The 12,711-nt window shown below is 33.5% G+C and overlaps 1 protein-coding gene across 1 annotated transcript in view; it reads right to left on the bottom strand.

Moving 5' to 3' along the window:
- Positions 1-12,711, bottom strand: part of LOC110447540 (collagen alpha-5(IV) chain-like) — a 43,140-nt gene that overhangs the window by 15,147 nt on the left and 15,282 nt on the right. Inside the window, exons 4-21 of the mRNA XM_021493311.1 lie at positions 11,912-12,043; positions 10,596-10,634; positions 8,760-8,801; positions 7,496-7,591; positions 7,266-7,319; positions 6,976-7,032; positions 6,575-6,625; positions 6,128-6,328; positions 5,651-5,758; positions 4,356-4,418; positions 3,725-3,886; positions 3,411-3,473; positions 2,674-3,204; positions 2,459-2,521; positions 2,265-2,312; positions 1,930-2,001; positions 1,294-1,377; positions 386-568 (exon numbers count right to left, since the gene is read on the bottom strand). Coding sequence (XP_021348986.1) covers positions 386-568; positions 1,294-1,377; positions 1,930-2,001; positions 2,265-2,312; positions 2,459-2,521; positions 2,674-3,204; positions 3,411-3,473; positions 3,725-3,886; positions 4,356-4,418; positions 5,651-5,758; positions 6,128-6,328; positions 6,575-6,625; positions 6,976-7,032; positions 7,266-7,319; positions 7,496-7,591; positions 8,760-8,801; positions 10,596-10,634; positions 11,912-12,043 — 2,049 coding nt within the window. The remainder of the gene's footprint in view (positions 1-385; positions 569-1,293; positions 1,378-1,929; positions 2,002-2,264; positions 2,313-2,458; positions 2,522-2,673; positions 3,205-3,410; positions 3,474-3,724; positions 3,887-4,355; positions 4,419-5,650; positions 5,759-6,127; positions 6,329-6,574; positions 6,626-6,975; positions 7,033-7,265; positions 7,320-7,495; positions 7,592-8,759; positions 8,802-10,595; positions 10,635-11,911; positions 12,044-12,711) is intronic.

The raw sequence follows: 12,711 nt of genomic DNA, 5'->3' as shown, positions 1-12,711 counted from the left end.
CTTATACTGTTTATAAGATTAAGAATGACAAAAGTGAATCAAAATAATACCTTAATTAAATATATCAGTAATTTGAAATTAATAGATGAATCAATTTACTTCCTTGTTTGATACATAAGATTACCATGCTGAAACGATCAAATGTACAAACATAAGCAAATTCGAAAGGGCTGTTCATACTCTTGTAAAGAAGCTATCGTTCATTGACATAACAATATGATTGAATGTGGGTTCACATTATTAGCATTCGAGCAACTGTTATAAGTTACCTCGTTCCCCATCAGGTAACAAATTATTGAAAAACACTTTTCGTACACTGTGAACAAAATGAATCATGAAAAATGAAAAAAAGAAATATAAAACAGAAAATGTTTAATTCAATTACCGGGCAAAGAAAACGGGTTTGGTAGACCTTGACTTGAAGGTGCGGGAAATCCCGAAAGTTCAAGGGGAGCTGAAAGGTCAAGAGGACTTGGCAATTCGAAGGATCCTGGCAAATCCATGGGTCCAGACAGCTCAATGGGTCCAGGCACCTCCATGGGTCCAGGCATGGCAGGTGGATCAACAGCTTGAATTATACGATAATATGCTCAAAGTTCACAAAGCTACGCAGAGAAGGAATGTTAGGATGTTCTTGTGTCATTGAATGACATTTGGAAGAAGATATCAATTAAAGAGTCATCTTATGAATACTTTGAAATTGTTACATATGTTAGTTTTAATAAACGACTTAAGAACTGTATATCATTATACATTGGAAATAACGGCTTTTTTGTTTGAACATGATACCCTAGTCGTTAACAGAATATACATACCAAATTTATGCAATACATATAATTTTAAAATTTTAAATTTCAACAGCAGACAGTAACTACAAATCTTAGTCCACTTGGCTAAACAGCTGTACGTACGAGCGTAAGCATTTGCTGGACACGCGTGTTACAGTCACGTTTTACGGTTAAACCATCACACTTAAATGTTACAGCACTGTAGATCCCATCCAGTAAAGGTTTTACTATCTTGGCTATTAAAGTGACAATAGGAAAACAATACTTTCTATAAAAATTCATGCCACGACGACTTAAAAGTTTAAATCTAGATTTCCAGCATGAAAAAAGGCCATAAAGATAGTCCGGCACGGATATTTATTTTTGTTAAGTTTAACGTACAGATGCATTAAGAAAATAAATTTGTAAAATATATGTTATTTAAAAAGTTTTTATATTGTCTTTCAAGGAAAGGCTATTGCATGTGTATGGATGTGACACGTGTAACTTTCTACGATATCTTTACCTGTAATTGGTGGTAACGCTACGGGTGGCAGGTGGAACGCTCCGGGGAACGCTCCGGGGAACGCTCCGGGTAACGGCTGTATCCCTATAACAACAAACAGTTATCGCATGAGTTTTTGTTAGTCGTTTACATATAATTTGTTCAATGTGGAAAGCCAAACAGCGTAAATGCCGATTGCACCATATGGCCACTTCGTCTCTTGAGGACTGATCAGAGGTTCTAAAGATTTAAAAATCGAAAACAGTCTCAAAAGTAAAGGAAAGGGGTTATAAACTCTGAACTGTGTAACAAAATATATATCAGATTATTTATTGTCAGAAAAGTATTGTATGTCAACCATGCCAGAATTAATTTCAGTTTCAAGTTTTCGGTCAACTTTTAGAGCTGATAGTCCACCAACTGAGTCTATAACCTTGTTACGTAAAATTACTCGAAATACAAAAAAAAAAACATCGTTTGTTTTTTTGAATTCATCGTCTTAATGAAGAAAGCAAAACAAAGTGAGCAAAATGAAAGGATGACTAACAAATAGAACATATCTAAACATTGATTCTTATACATTAAATTTAAAAATTATATCTTAAGATGACAGTTATGGATAACGTTGAAATAAAGGTTATGGTATTAATAACTGACCTTGAAAGGATGGTATTGGTCTGGACTGGTCACCGAGAGAAGGTATAGAAGCCGTTGGTGCAGGAGTACTTTCTGTATCAATAAATGTTAATCGTCAAATAACTTTTGTCCACAATGCTGAATGAACATTTCATATTACAAATTTTGAAAGGTAGACAGAACGATATCAGTGCTTACGATTTCAATGAATAGCATACCGTTATTGATTTGTAAAAACAAAATCGAAACTGCTGCTAATGTTTATGAAACCAAAGCCAGTTTATGGATCCTGTATAATAATGATATATTAAATAAAACAGAAGTATAAATGTTATCATATATATTGTAATACATACGTGATGGTAGAGATGTAGGTAAAGGAGATTGATTGCTGCCAGGTAAATCTAAAATTTAGTAAAATCATTTTGAGACGTTTAAATGAATTTAAGCGTTTAAATCTTAGAAAATAAAATAAACAGAACACTTATTGAAGTGGACAAGTAAAGTACGGCGGTCAAACGATTAATACGAATCACGAGCAACTACTTACCTGGGACTGGCATATTGGCTGGTAAAGATGGAATACTTGGATCTGGCTGTTGGACGGATCCAGCTGAAAACAAGACACGCCTTATTAAGGATATTCTACAACGTTTAATGAAGTTTTCATATCAAAATAGCATATAAATATTATAAATCGCTTGTTACATTTCAACTTCTCAAGAATTAATATGATGTTTTTGAATATCAATAAATAGCAAATACCTCCTTGTTGTGGTGGTCCTGTCTGCATTCCTGGCATCCTTCTTGGCATACCCTGAAAACGTCCTGAAATACCATTTGGCATACCCGACATACCTCCTGACATTCCAGGCATACCTCCCGACATACCCGGCAAAATGCGTGGCATTCCCTGCATTCCTCCTTGCATTCCCTGCAATCCTCCTTGCATTCCCTGCATTCCTCCTTGCATTCCCTGCATTCCTCCTTGCATTCCCTCCATTCCTCCTTGCATTCCCTGCATTCTTCCTTGCATTCCTCCTTGCATTCCCTGCATTCCTCCTTGCATTCTTCCCGGCCTTCCGACCATGTTATTTTGGAACATATTAGGCATAGGAAATCTTCCAGATATACCAGAATTAATTCCATTTGGCATACTGTTTTGTGGCATGCTAGGGTTTGTAATTTGATTTGTCGATTGGCCACTTGGTTGACCTGATGGTTGTGGTGCGCTGTTTGTTGGCATGTTGCCGCCTTGATTTCCTAGACCTGACATGGCAGAGAATCCTCCAAAACCTACGAAATGGCAAGAAACCAAGTAAGTCAAAAACAATACACTAACTGACTAGAAACAATGCCTTCTTACGTTTCCTTTACATCGTTATATATGCTTGAGATAGATAGATAGATAGATAGATAGATAGATAGATAGATAGATAGATAGATAGATAGATAGATAGATTAAATATAATTACATCGCGAAATATTTATTGAAAACTTACGTTGTCTGTTTGCTGATGGTTGCTGACCTGGCTGTGGTCTCATCTGGGGAATACCGGTTTGTCCTGGTTGTCAACAAAACAAAAACATTTGTAAACTTACCGAAACTTTAAGAATAAATTAACATATGAAATTATTTAAGGTGTATTACAAAGCTGCAAATAAGTTTGATTATAGACTAATAATGCGATACAAATACAAAAATAGACAAAATATTGTATCCTTTATTTGCAATTTGCTGCTTCCACAATTGTCATTAAAACAAAAGCGTCAAACACAATTAAATAAAATATCCATTCAATTAATCTTTACTTACCATTTTGTGGCATGCCCATATTTTGCATACCCATGTTAGGCATTCCCATATTTGGTATACCCATATTCGGCATTCCCATATTTGGCATTCTCATCATTGGCATATTTGACATGCCCATCGGAAACATACCGCCCATATTTGGCATTCCCATTTGTTGCATTCCTTTGAAATTGTCGAAAATACGGATAGAATAATCTATTAGAAACACATGCATTTCTACAAAGGGTCAGAGAAGGTTAATAAAAGGATATTAATGATGTAAGGATATAAACAGAAACGAGTTTTGGTCAGAAGTATGTCCAATTTTTAATTGAAACAGAAACTAGTGAAAAGATATTTTGCCATAGACCAGTTACCATATGATGCAAAATTAGTAGGAAGACTCAATTACATTTTTTTTTGAAAAGTTGAAGAAACCCGTTAGTATTAAATGATACCTTTTAATATAGTGACTAGTTTTATAGTCGTAGTAAGATTAGATTGTTAAATTTTGAAAAGTTAGTTGAACATTCATCTTCATTTGTTATATTTTTTGAAGTGCCACTTATGCTTTAAATTTGACAACAGCATGCATGCATTGAAGGACCAGTATACCACTATTTAATACCCAAATGATAAATCAGTAACATACCCTGCATTGTTTGTGGTTGGGTTGGAAGCTGCTGTGGCTGATTTTGAGACCATTGTGTACTAGCTGTTTGGCATGAAACAAATTCATTAATATGTCACACTACCAAAATTTCTAACAACCCATTTCAATTTCTTAAATATATCCGAGGTCCATCAATGGAATTTAAAAGTTAAACTGGTGTTTGAATCGGTCAGAATGACCAACCTGTAACCTTTAAGCAAATCCTACTAGCTTCAATATTAGTATTTGCAGGAAAGTTTACTACACGAAGTCACCATTATTGAGAACCGTTTCTTTTCTGTGTAACATTATATTTTTTACAAAGAGAAATACCGAAGACCGAAGTAATATTAAGATACAATATCATTATATCGCTTTTGTCATTTTCGACCAATAGTTTTTGAATATTGAAATAATCTACAGAATCAATAAATTTCTATGAATCAGGAAGAATAAAAGATACACATTGGCCGTAAAAAGTAAAAAATCAATGTTAGATATTCAGTGTTCATTCTATCACTTTTAGAGTGGTTAAGTGTGTGTGTGGGAAGGGGGGGGGGGGTAAATTATAGTAGCAAAAAGTTAATATTCAAAATGTGGAAAGATATCAAAAATTGTATTGATTATCATTAAGATATCTAAAATATTATTGATTATTATGAGATAGTCTTATGGTGAAGACAATGTTGCTGTATTATATAAGCATTCATGCTATGCAATAGTTATTCCTGTCGAAATTGAATAAAATGTTGCATGTGTACACATGAAACCATTTTAACGTACATAATTTAAAGCTTTTAATTGCCAGTACACATTATTAATCTATTTTATATTGTATTTCTCAGCATATAGTACAGTGTACACTGTCATATATGTATTTGGCAGCATACGCTCTGTTTTATACTACCTGTATCATTTTGGTAGCACAGTAGTATAATATCATATTATATAATTGCCAGTACAGTATACGTGTTTGATATATTTAGCTAGAGCACAGTACTTTCATATCATATTTTGTTTTGATATATTTTTTGTAGAAGACAGTATTATTATGTCATATTTAAAAAAGTTCAATATACAGTCTTATGCAGTGACATATGTTGAAGCATACTGAAATATATCGTATTTTGTAATTGCCAGTTGGCAGTATTAAAATATAGTATTAACAAGAGGTGGAATCCAGTACTGATTCAACTGAAAAATAAGATAATTGCCGAAATAATTCCGAATGGTAAAAACTTTGCCGAGTTATGCCAAATATATTCATTTACACAAAAAGTATGCATATATATCACCTGGAGGAGTTTGCTGGCCATTTTGTTGTTGCTGCGGCTGGGGTTGCTGCTGCGGCTGCTGCGGCTGGGGTTGCTGCTGCGGCTGCTGCGGCTGAGGTTGCTGCTGCCCTGCATTTATGACAATGTTGTTTTAAATGAATGTTTATACATAATCATGTAACAATTTCCCACTTTTAAAAAGTTTATCTGAATTTTCCTTCGACACGGTTAGAACATGTCTCCCAAGAAATTAAATTGAATGTTGTTATGCGGAAAGTTGTATTCACTAACGAATGTGAAACTGCTTCCTGTTATCTCCAGATTTATAGTCCATATATCAAATGTGTTTCCTTTTTGTTTTTGTGTTTCCTCGGTCAAAATTGCTGTTTTTTCTACTTGTCGCAGTTAGTTGGTGTTATTAGTTATTTTGTTGTGTTCTCGTTAAACTAAATACAATTTATCTCCACGTTGTTTGCCAAAATGTTCACATGAAGTTACCTGTTGAATCTGGTATGGCCTGAGTTGCATCTGGAAACATTGGTCTTCCCATTTGACTTCCCATTGGACCTCCTGTTGGCATTCCCATAGGTCCTCCCATAGGCCCTCCCATAGGTCCTCCCATAGGCCCTCCCATAGGTCCTCCCATAGGCCCTCCCATAGGCCCTCCCATAGGCCCTCTCATTGGCCCTGCCATTGGACCTGAAAAGACGAAAATGGTATAAATTCATTCTGTATGTATCCTTACATTACATATTTTCCTCTAGACAACAAATACATATATTTTGTTAATTCAAACATACCTGTTAAATGTCTGTTTTTATAGGTTTCTTTCATCATGAACATGCAAGTTAACTAATTCCATCTACGTTTATCCACGTTTTTAATGCAATGCTGATTTAACTTTGCGAATGACGTCACTTACAACATTTTTAATCATTTAACTACCTTGCATATTGCCTCTAAACATAGGAGGGATCATCTGTGGTGGCATTCTTCCTGTAACGTGCACAAAATCGAGATACAATTAAGCACAATTCTGATTTTCAAGGGAAAATATTGTTTGCATTTACCTGGATATTCCTATCATAGTTGACCACAATAAAGCAACAAACCATTCATACACATATTACATATTAAGGAACTCGTGTATATTCTTAGATAAAACGAATAACACTAAAATAGTTGTAGCATACACTTGTTCACAGAATTCGAACGGTATCGTACCATTTAAATTCATATGAATTAAAAGTATTGCATTCATAATGAGTACATCGTTACAGTAATAAAAATGTATAGAGCTCAATAATTCTAACTTAACAAATGTTTTATACGCTTCAGTATCCTACCTTGTCCGAATGATCCTGGCACCTGGGATGGCATTGGCGGGCTCTGGGTGCGTGTGGCTTCAGAAGGGTCAATTGATGAATATTGATAGCATCATGTGTCTTATTTTCGAAATTCTCTTCACATAATAATTCTTTGTTTAATGCGTTAATGATGACATAAGAAATAATAAATTAACATCTATATATATTTGTTCTTTGTAAACTACAGCAATTGTCTGATATCAATACCATTAAAAAATAACTTTCTGACATTGCTACGCATTGATTGCACCCATTTTATTCAGTTTTACCTTGCTGGGATGTTGTAACCTGCCGGCCTGGTGCATTAAATGTGGTTGATGAGCCTTTATAAAACGAAATATCTTTATAGAGTGTATTCAACGTATACAACATACTTCAAAAAAACCCACAGAAACCTTCAAATACAAATATTTACAGCTAAACTAAATAGAAAGAACATTTGCTTGGTTTTTTAAACAACACTTATCACCATGAGTATGAAACAGGTAAACATCAGTACCTTGCATTGGAAGCTGCTGCTGAGGCTGCTGAGGCTGCTGTGGTCGTTGAGGTTGTTGTTGTTGTTGGGGTGGTAGTTGTTGAGGGGTGGGTCTCGCTATAACACAAATGGTGCGACATATGTAGTACACAGACCTTAGTGAAGGTGATATTTAACGTAATAAAGCGTCAAATATGAATCAATCACATACTATGCATACCCCTAAATAATTATTTCAAATCGGTTGAAACACGGACACAGATTTCAGTCTAAAACACCCGCTGGTACAGTTTTAAGGGTTCAATGCAATAACTGTTCATATTTAAAAACTTTGTTACAAGTAAAGACTGTTCGTTTCTTATCATCGTACAGTTTATACCCAAACAATAAACGTCAAATGTACATTTCTATAAAGTTATCATGTTTATTTTGTAATATAATTATGTAAAATGATATTTAGTTTATTTCAAAAATTACATTTGATAGCAAAAACAACGTTGACCAACTTTGATATTAAAACACAATGGACCAGTACAATTGCATTAAAAAACATTTGTTTTGTAAATGCAATTAAATATAGAAATAAATCGCTTCCAAAGATAGTTAGAAACACAGTCACTATGTACGTGTACACTCAAGCGTTTCTAAGAGAATTTTGTGGACTAAAAAATAAAAAAGTAACCAGAAAAAAGGATGGCTTTATTGGTATGTATGGAAACCACACTACTGACATCGCTTGATTGCAGCGGAACGTTACACTGTTTCGTTATGAAATTATTAAACAGAATCATTAATGAACAAATAATTGAAATAATACCATGCTAGAGGTGTTATAGTTAGGTACATTGACATTACTTGTCTAATGCTTGGATAATCAATGAAAGCAAGACCAAAACAATTAATACAAATCAATGTTGATAAATTTAGCAATTATAGATATAATTATTATTGAATAAATAACCATCAAAGACTGACATCCTAGTTGGCATCCCTGATAAAACTAATATGGACAGAACAAAAGTGAATGATGTCATCATAAATGGGTAATTAGATATAGAGTAAATCATGAAGCGTTAAAAATGCAAAAGAATAACTAAGGCGTGTATTTTCAATGCTGCATTTTTTTTTTGGAAAGTTACCGATGATTTTGTTATGTTGATATAACTTGTGCCTAATTCGTTTGCTTCATTTATGCAAAAAAATATGTTAAAATCAAATATGATTTTTTAAGTAAAACGATACCAGTGTACGTAACTATAATGATGAAGGGAAATTTTCTTTTTACCTGGTTGTGTTCCGGCATTGGTTGTCTGTCCAGGCCGGTTAGCTATAAATACAACAGAAATAGTAAAGCTGTGAGTATCACAAAAGCGAATAAGTATATGTCCAAATAGTAGGATTGAACTCAACTAAATAGGTAACGATATACCGGTAAAATTCTTTTTAAAATAAAAATATCAAAAGACTAAACGTTTTAGCTTCAGAAATCACAAATGTTTCATGTTATTAAGTAACTGTATAATAAATCATAAGGTATTGTTTCATTGCTGAAGGTCATGTCCAGTTTAGCGTAAAAAGAAAACAATACGTAAATGCGAAAATGTCTGTATCTACAAAAATGCAAGCATAAATATCGCAACTTTGATTGAAATAATATCTGAATCATAAAATTGATAACTCATGAGCGTCAGCAGGGTTTGGCTCACGAGACGTTATGGATATAAGTCATAAACGATTGTAGAAGTAGATATTTTCTTAAAAACACCCCCTCTCCCAACAATATGTAGGTGAATAAATGTCTTTTCTAACAATTTGAAATCATCTTACTTTTAAATGGGCAGATAGTAATGAAACTTACACTGTTATGGGAGCAATATAATACACGATGCATTCATATTTCGAGAGAACAGTACTGTTAAATAGCATTTATCTTTGAATATGCACCAATATTTTGTAGAAAATATGTGATTATGTCAAAGAAATGCAATGTTATTATTATAACATAAGACCGTATCATATAATTGTATAAACATATTTTGTAATAAAGTCAAATAGCAAAAAAAAAGGTACGCGAATACAAATCACATTATGATATACGTTGTTAACACTATAGATATTTTTTCAATTAACGGTTCTTTGCAATAAATTTTGAACTAAATGAAAACATGCGAAAATGTAAACAAATGCGTCAAATGTTCCCTTACCAAACCTGAATCTAGTTTGTTTAATGTTCCTCGTATCATTTCATTAGAAGAAACATAACTTTATAAAATGTCAAGAAAAGATTTCCATTCCATGTTTCGTACATGTAGCTGTGCATTACGTAGCCCATTGTCTTTTGTGTTTTTGTTTTGTTTTAATAACGACATTAAAGCTATCGTCCTTTGCCGCTTGAATCTTAAGAAGATATGACCTTTAAAGGGTCGCACATTGATAAATTGATATGACAAACAGTCAGAAGAGGTACATGAAACAATTAGCCATGCCATCCACAGTCATGATGGATGAAGCAACGGGAAGTTATATTGGGCATTCAACGTTAGTTTCAGTGATTGTTGACAATATTCGTAACATGTGGATTTTCTCAAAAAGTGAGAGACGTATCTGCCACCGATTCGGCCAATTAATAACCGTAATTCAGTCTCGTGCATATAACCTTTTCATATATAATATACATATTACTTGATTTGTAATTGTGGATATCCCTGTCCATCACCAGTTCTTCGAGTATGCACTTTTTAAGCTGCTATTGCAAGGTTGCATCATCAGTATGGTATATAAAGCTACTTTTGTTTGGCAAGACACATATTCATATTGACCTTATCTCAAAAGCATGTATCACTTCTTCAAATGTAAACATAAAAAGAAAAAGAAAATGCACTTATTATTGGGATATTAATAGCTTTCATCATTATCATGTGAATGTAAATAATGAATGATAGGAGAAGATGGACCCAATCCACTGCTCAATTAAAACACACACCAAGTTTGGTTTATATATCAGATAAAAGACTCTCACCAATTACAAAATAAAAGCTTAAAATGACAGCATGACTTAATGTGAGTCATTGTAAGTAGTCGTATGAAGGGTGCCCAAAAGCCGAAATATCACCATTCATACCTTCAATAACCTCTGTAATCTCGGGTAGGGGTTTGATTTCTAACAGAAAGAAAGTATGTCAGATTATATAACAACATCTATAGAATTGATATTGTATTTTAATCAAGAAAAAAACGTTTTGTTTAAATGATATAATTTAAAAAAATAAATGTGATGTAATCAATTTTTTGCAATACATACACTATCTGATTAGGACTTTTGGCTATATATGTATGGGGACTAAAACCAAGTATCATAATATACTGAAATAGGAACTAAATATATATTGAATGGTAAACATTAAATGTTGTTTGATGGGGAAATAATATAAGACCAGATAAGAAAAAATATTACGTTGTAAGTGAAATTGTTACTCCTGAACTTATTACGAATATGTAAATGCATGCAATGAATACTCTTGCGCATACACCAATTTGCAAATTTCTGCTTTAAAGGCAGTTGGCATTTCCTAATAATGTATATGAGAAATTCGCATGTAACTTGTTTCATGAAAAGCACACGGTTCTATAAATAGATAATTCAAGAATACCGATATTCGTTCCCGATTATTATGCTAAGGTATTAGGGCACTTAACACATTACGTTGCTGTATCAATTCGGTCATATTAAACTTTAACTTTATCGGAAGTGAATTGAAGCGTATCTGTAGATACTAAGACAAGCCTTTTCACTAGGCAGTTTATCAGTCAACCTTCTTCTTTTCTTTATTCTGTTTTCACAAATGTGAATCATAATGCCAACATCAACTAAAAGACCTTATGATCATATGAAGCCCGAGTCAACGATCAACGGCAGCGATTCCGATCAATATATCACTAAGTGCTTTATAACTTTGAAAACTATAATGTTTTCCTTTGGTCAACAAGGATATTTGAACAAAAAACACTCATTTCGACATCAGATTGGATAGTCGGTGCTTTCATTATCATTTCAATAAAACAATTACACCCGGATGAGGAAAAAAGTGTTTAGAATTGAAAGCATGACTTCAACTGATGTGTCGGGTGTGTTTACCCCTGCATTATCGCTTGCGTTCGACGTAAGTACAACTTAACGGTTTGCTTTATATAATTATGGAAACTACAAATGAGTAAAAGTTCATGATAGCAAGAAAACAACAAAAGTTAGATATTTACTTCCCAAATTAACGTTCAGTAAGTAAATATTCGATTTTGTTGAAGGAATGCCTTAGTATTTTTCTAAACACCATGTCCTGACACTCAATAAACCAATATAATTATTGTTCTATCTTAATTATTGACTACCAATTCCTTGATATAACATATATACAGCTTTCATTTTCTGAAATTACTTACCACCAAATCTCGGAGACACACCTGTCATTCTCCCAATTCCAGCCCTCTGCATCTCCCTCCTAACCTCTGGAGGAAGTGTCCGAGGAAAGTTGATATTTTGTGTTTGCTCGGGAATTGTGACCTGCTGATTTCCTGAGTTCAATAAACGTGGTTAAGATACAAAAAGTACATTAAAGTTATTTAAGTTGATTGGAATAATAAATGATATTCTAGTTTTATGACACAGCCCACAGCCATTTAAACATTCCATACAAATCAGAATAGCAATACTGTATCCAACTATCAGCTTCTAAGGCAAAAAAGGCTTTAACATGTATATATACATGTATATTTACTCTCCTATTATTAGTCGTATTTATTAATTATGTTTATACGAGCATGCACTGTGTATACGAGCTATATATCCCGAAACCTTATCCGCATCGCCTTATACATCAGCAGTTCCATTTATCGAAGATTCCTTAATAACATTGTTTCATTTGTGCTCCTATCTGATTTTGAATACTGCGATGAAAGCAATAAAAGCAACCGATATGTCAGATTCTTACACAAACATGATAATGTAGATTTTCTTTATACAAAAACACTTGCACGCGTGCCTGCTATATAATCACTGATAACAACAGCGAATTGTATAAATTATAAGGCTTACACCTTAAAAGTCTTGTCGTCCAACACAACCGCCACAATCAGCTTCATATCACATTCAGGTTGTGAGTCATTCTAAATAATAAGGAGGACAACTTCTCTATATCTTTTCGATTGTACAATGTTTCCGATATCAAAACTGAACTATAAAC

Source organism: Mizuhopecten yessoensis, unplaced genomic scaffold (assembly GCF_002113885.1).
Source record: "Mizuhopecten yessoensis strain PY_sf001 unplaced genomic scaffold, ASM211388v2 scaffold3459, whole genome shotgun sequence".
Taxonomy (NCBI): Eukaryota; Metazoa; Mollusca; class Bivalvia; order Pectinida; family Pectinidae; genus Mizuhopecten; species Mizuhopecten yessoensis.
The sequence above is the reverse complement of the archived record's forward strand: the minus strand, read 5'-3'. Positions and strand labels throughout refer to the sequence as shown.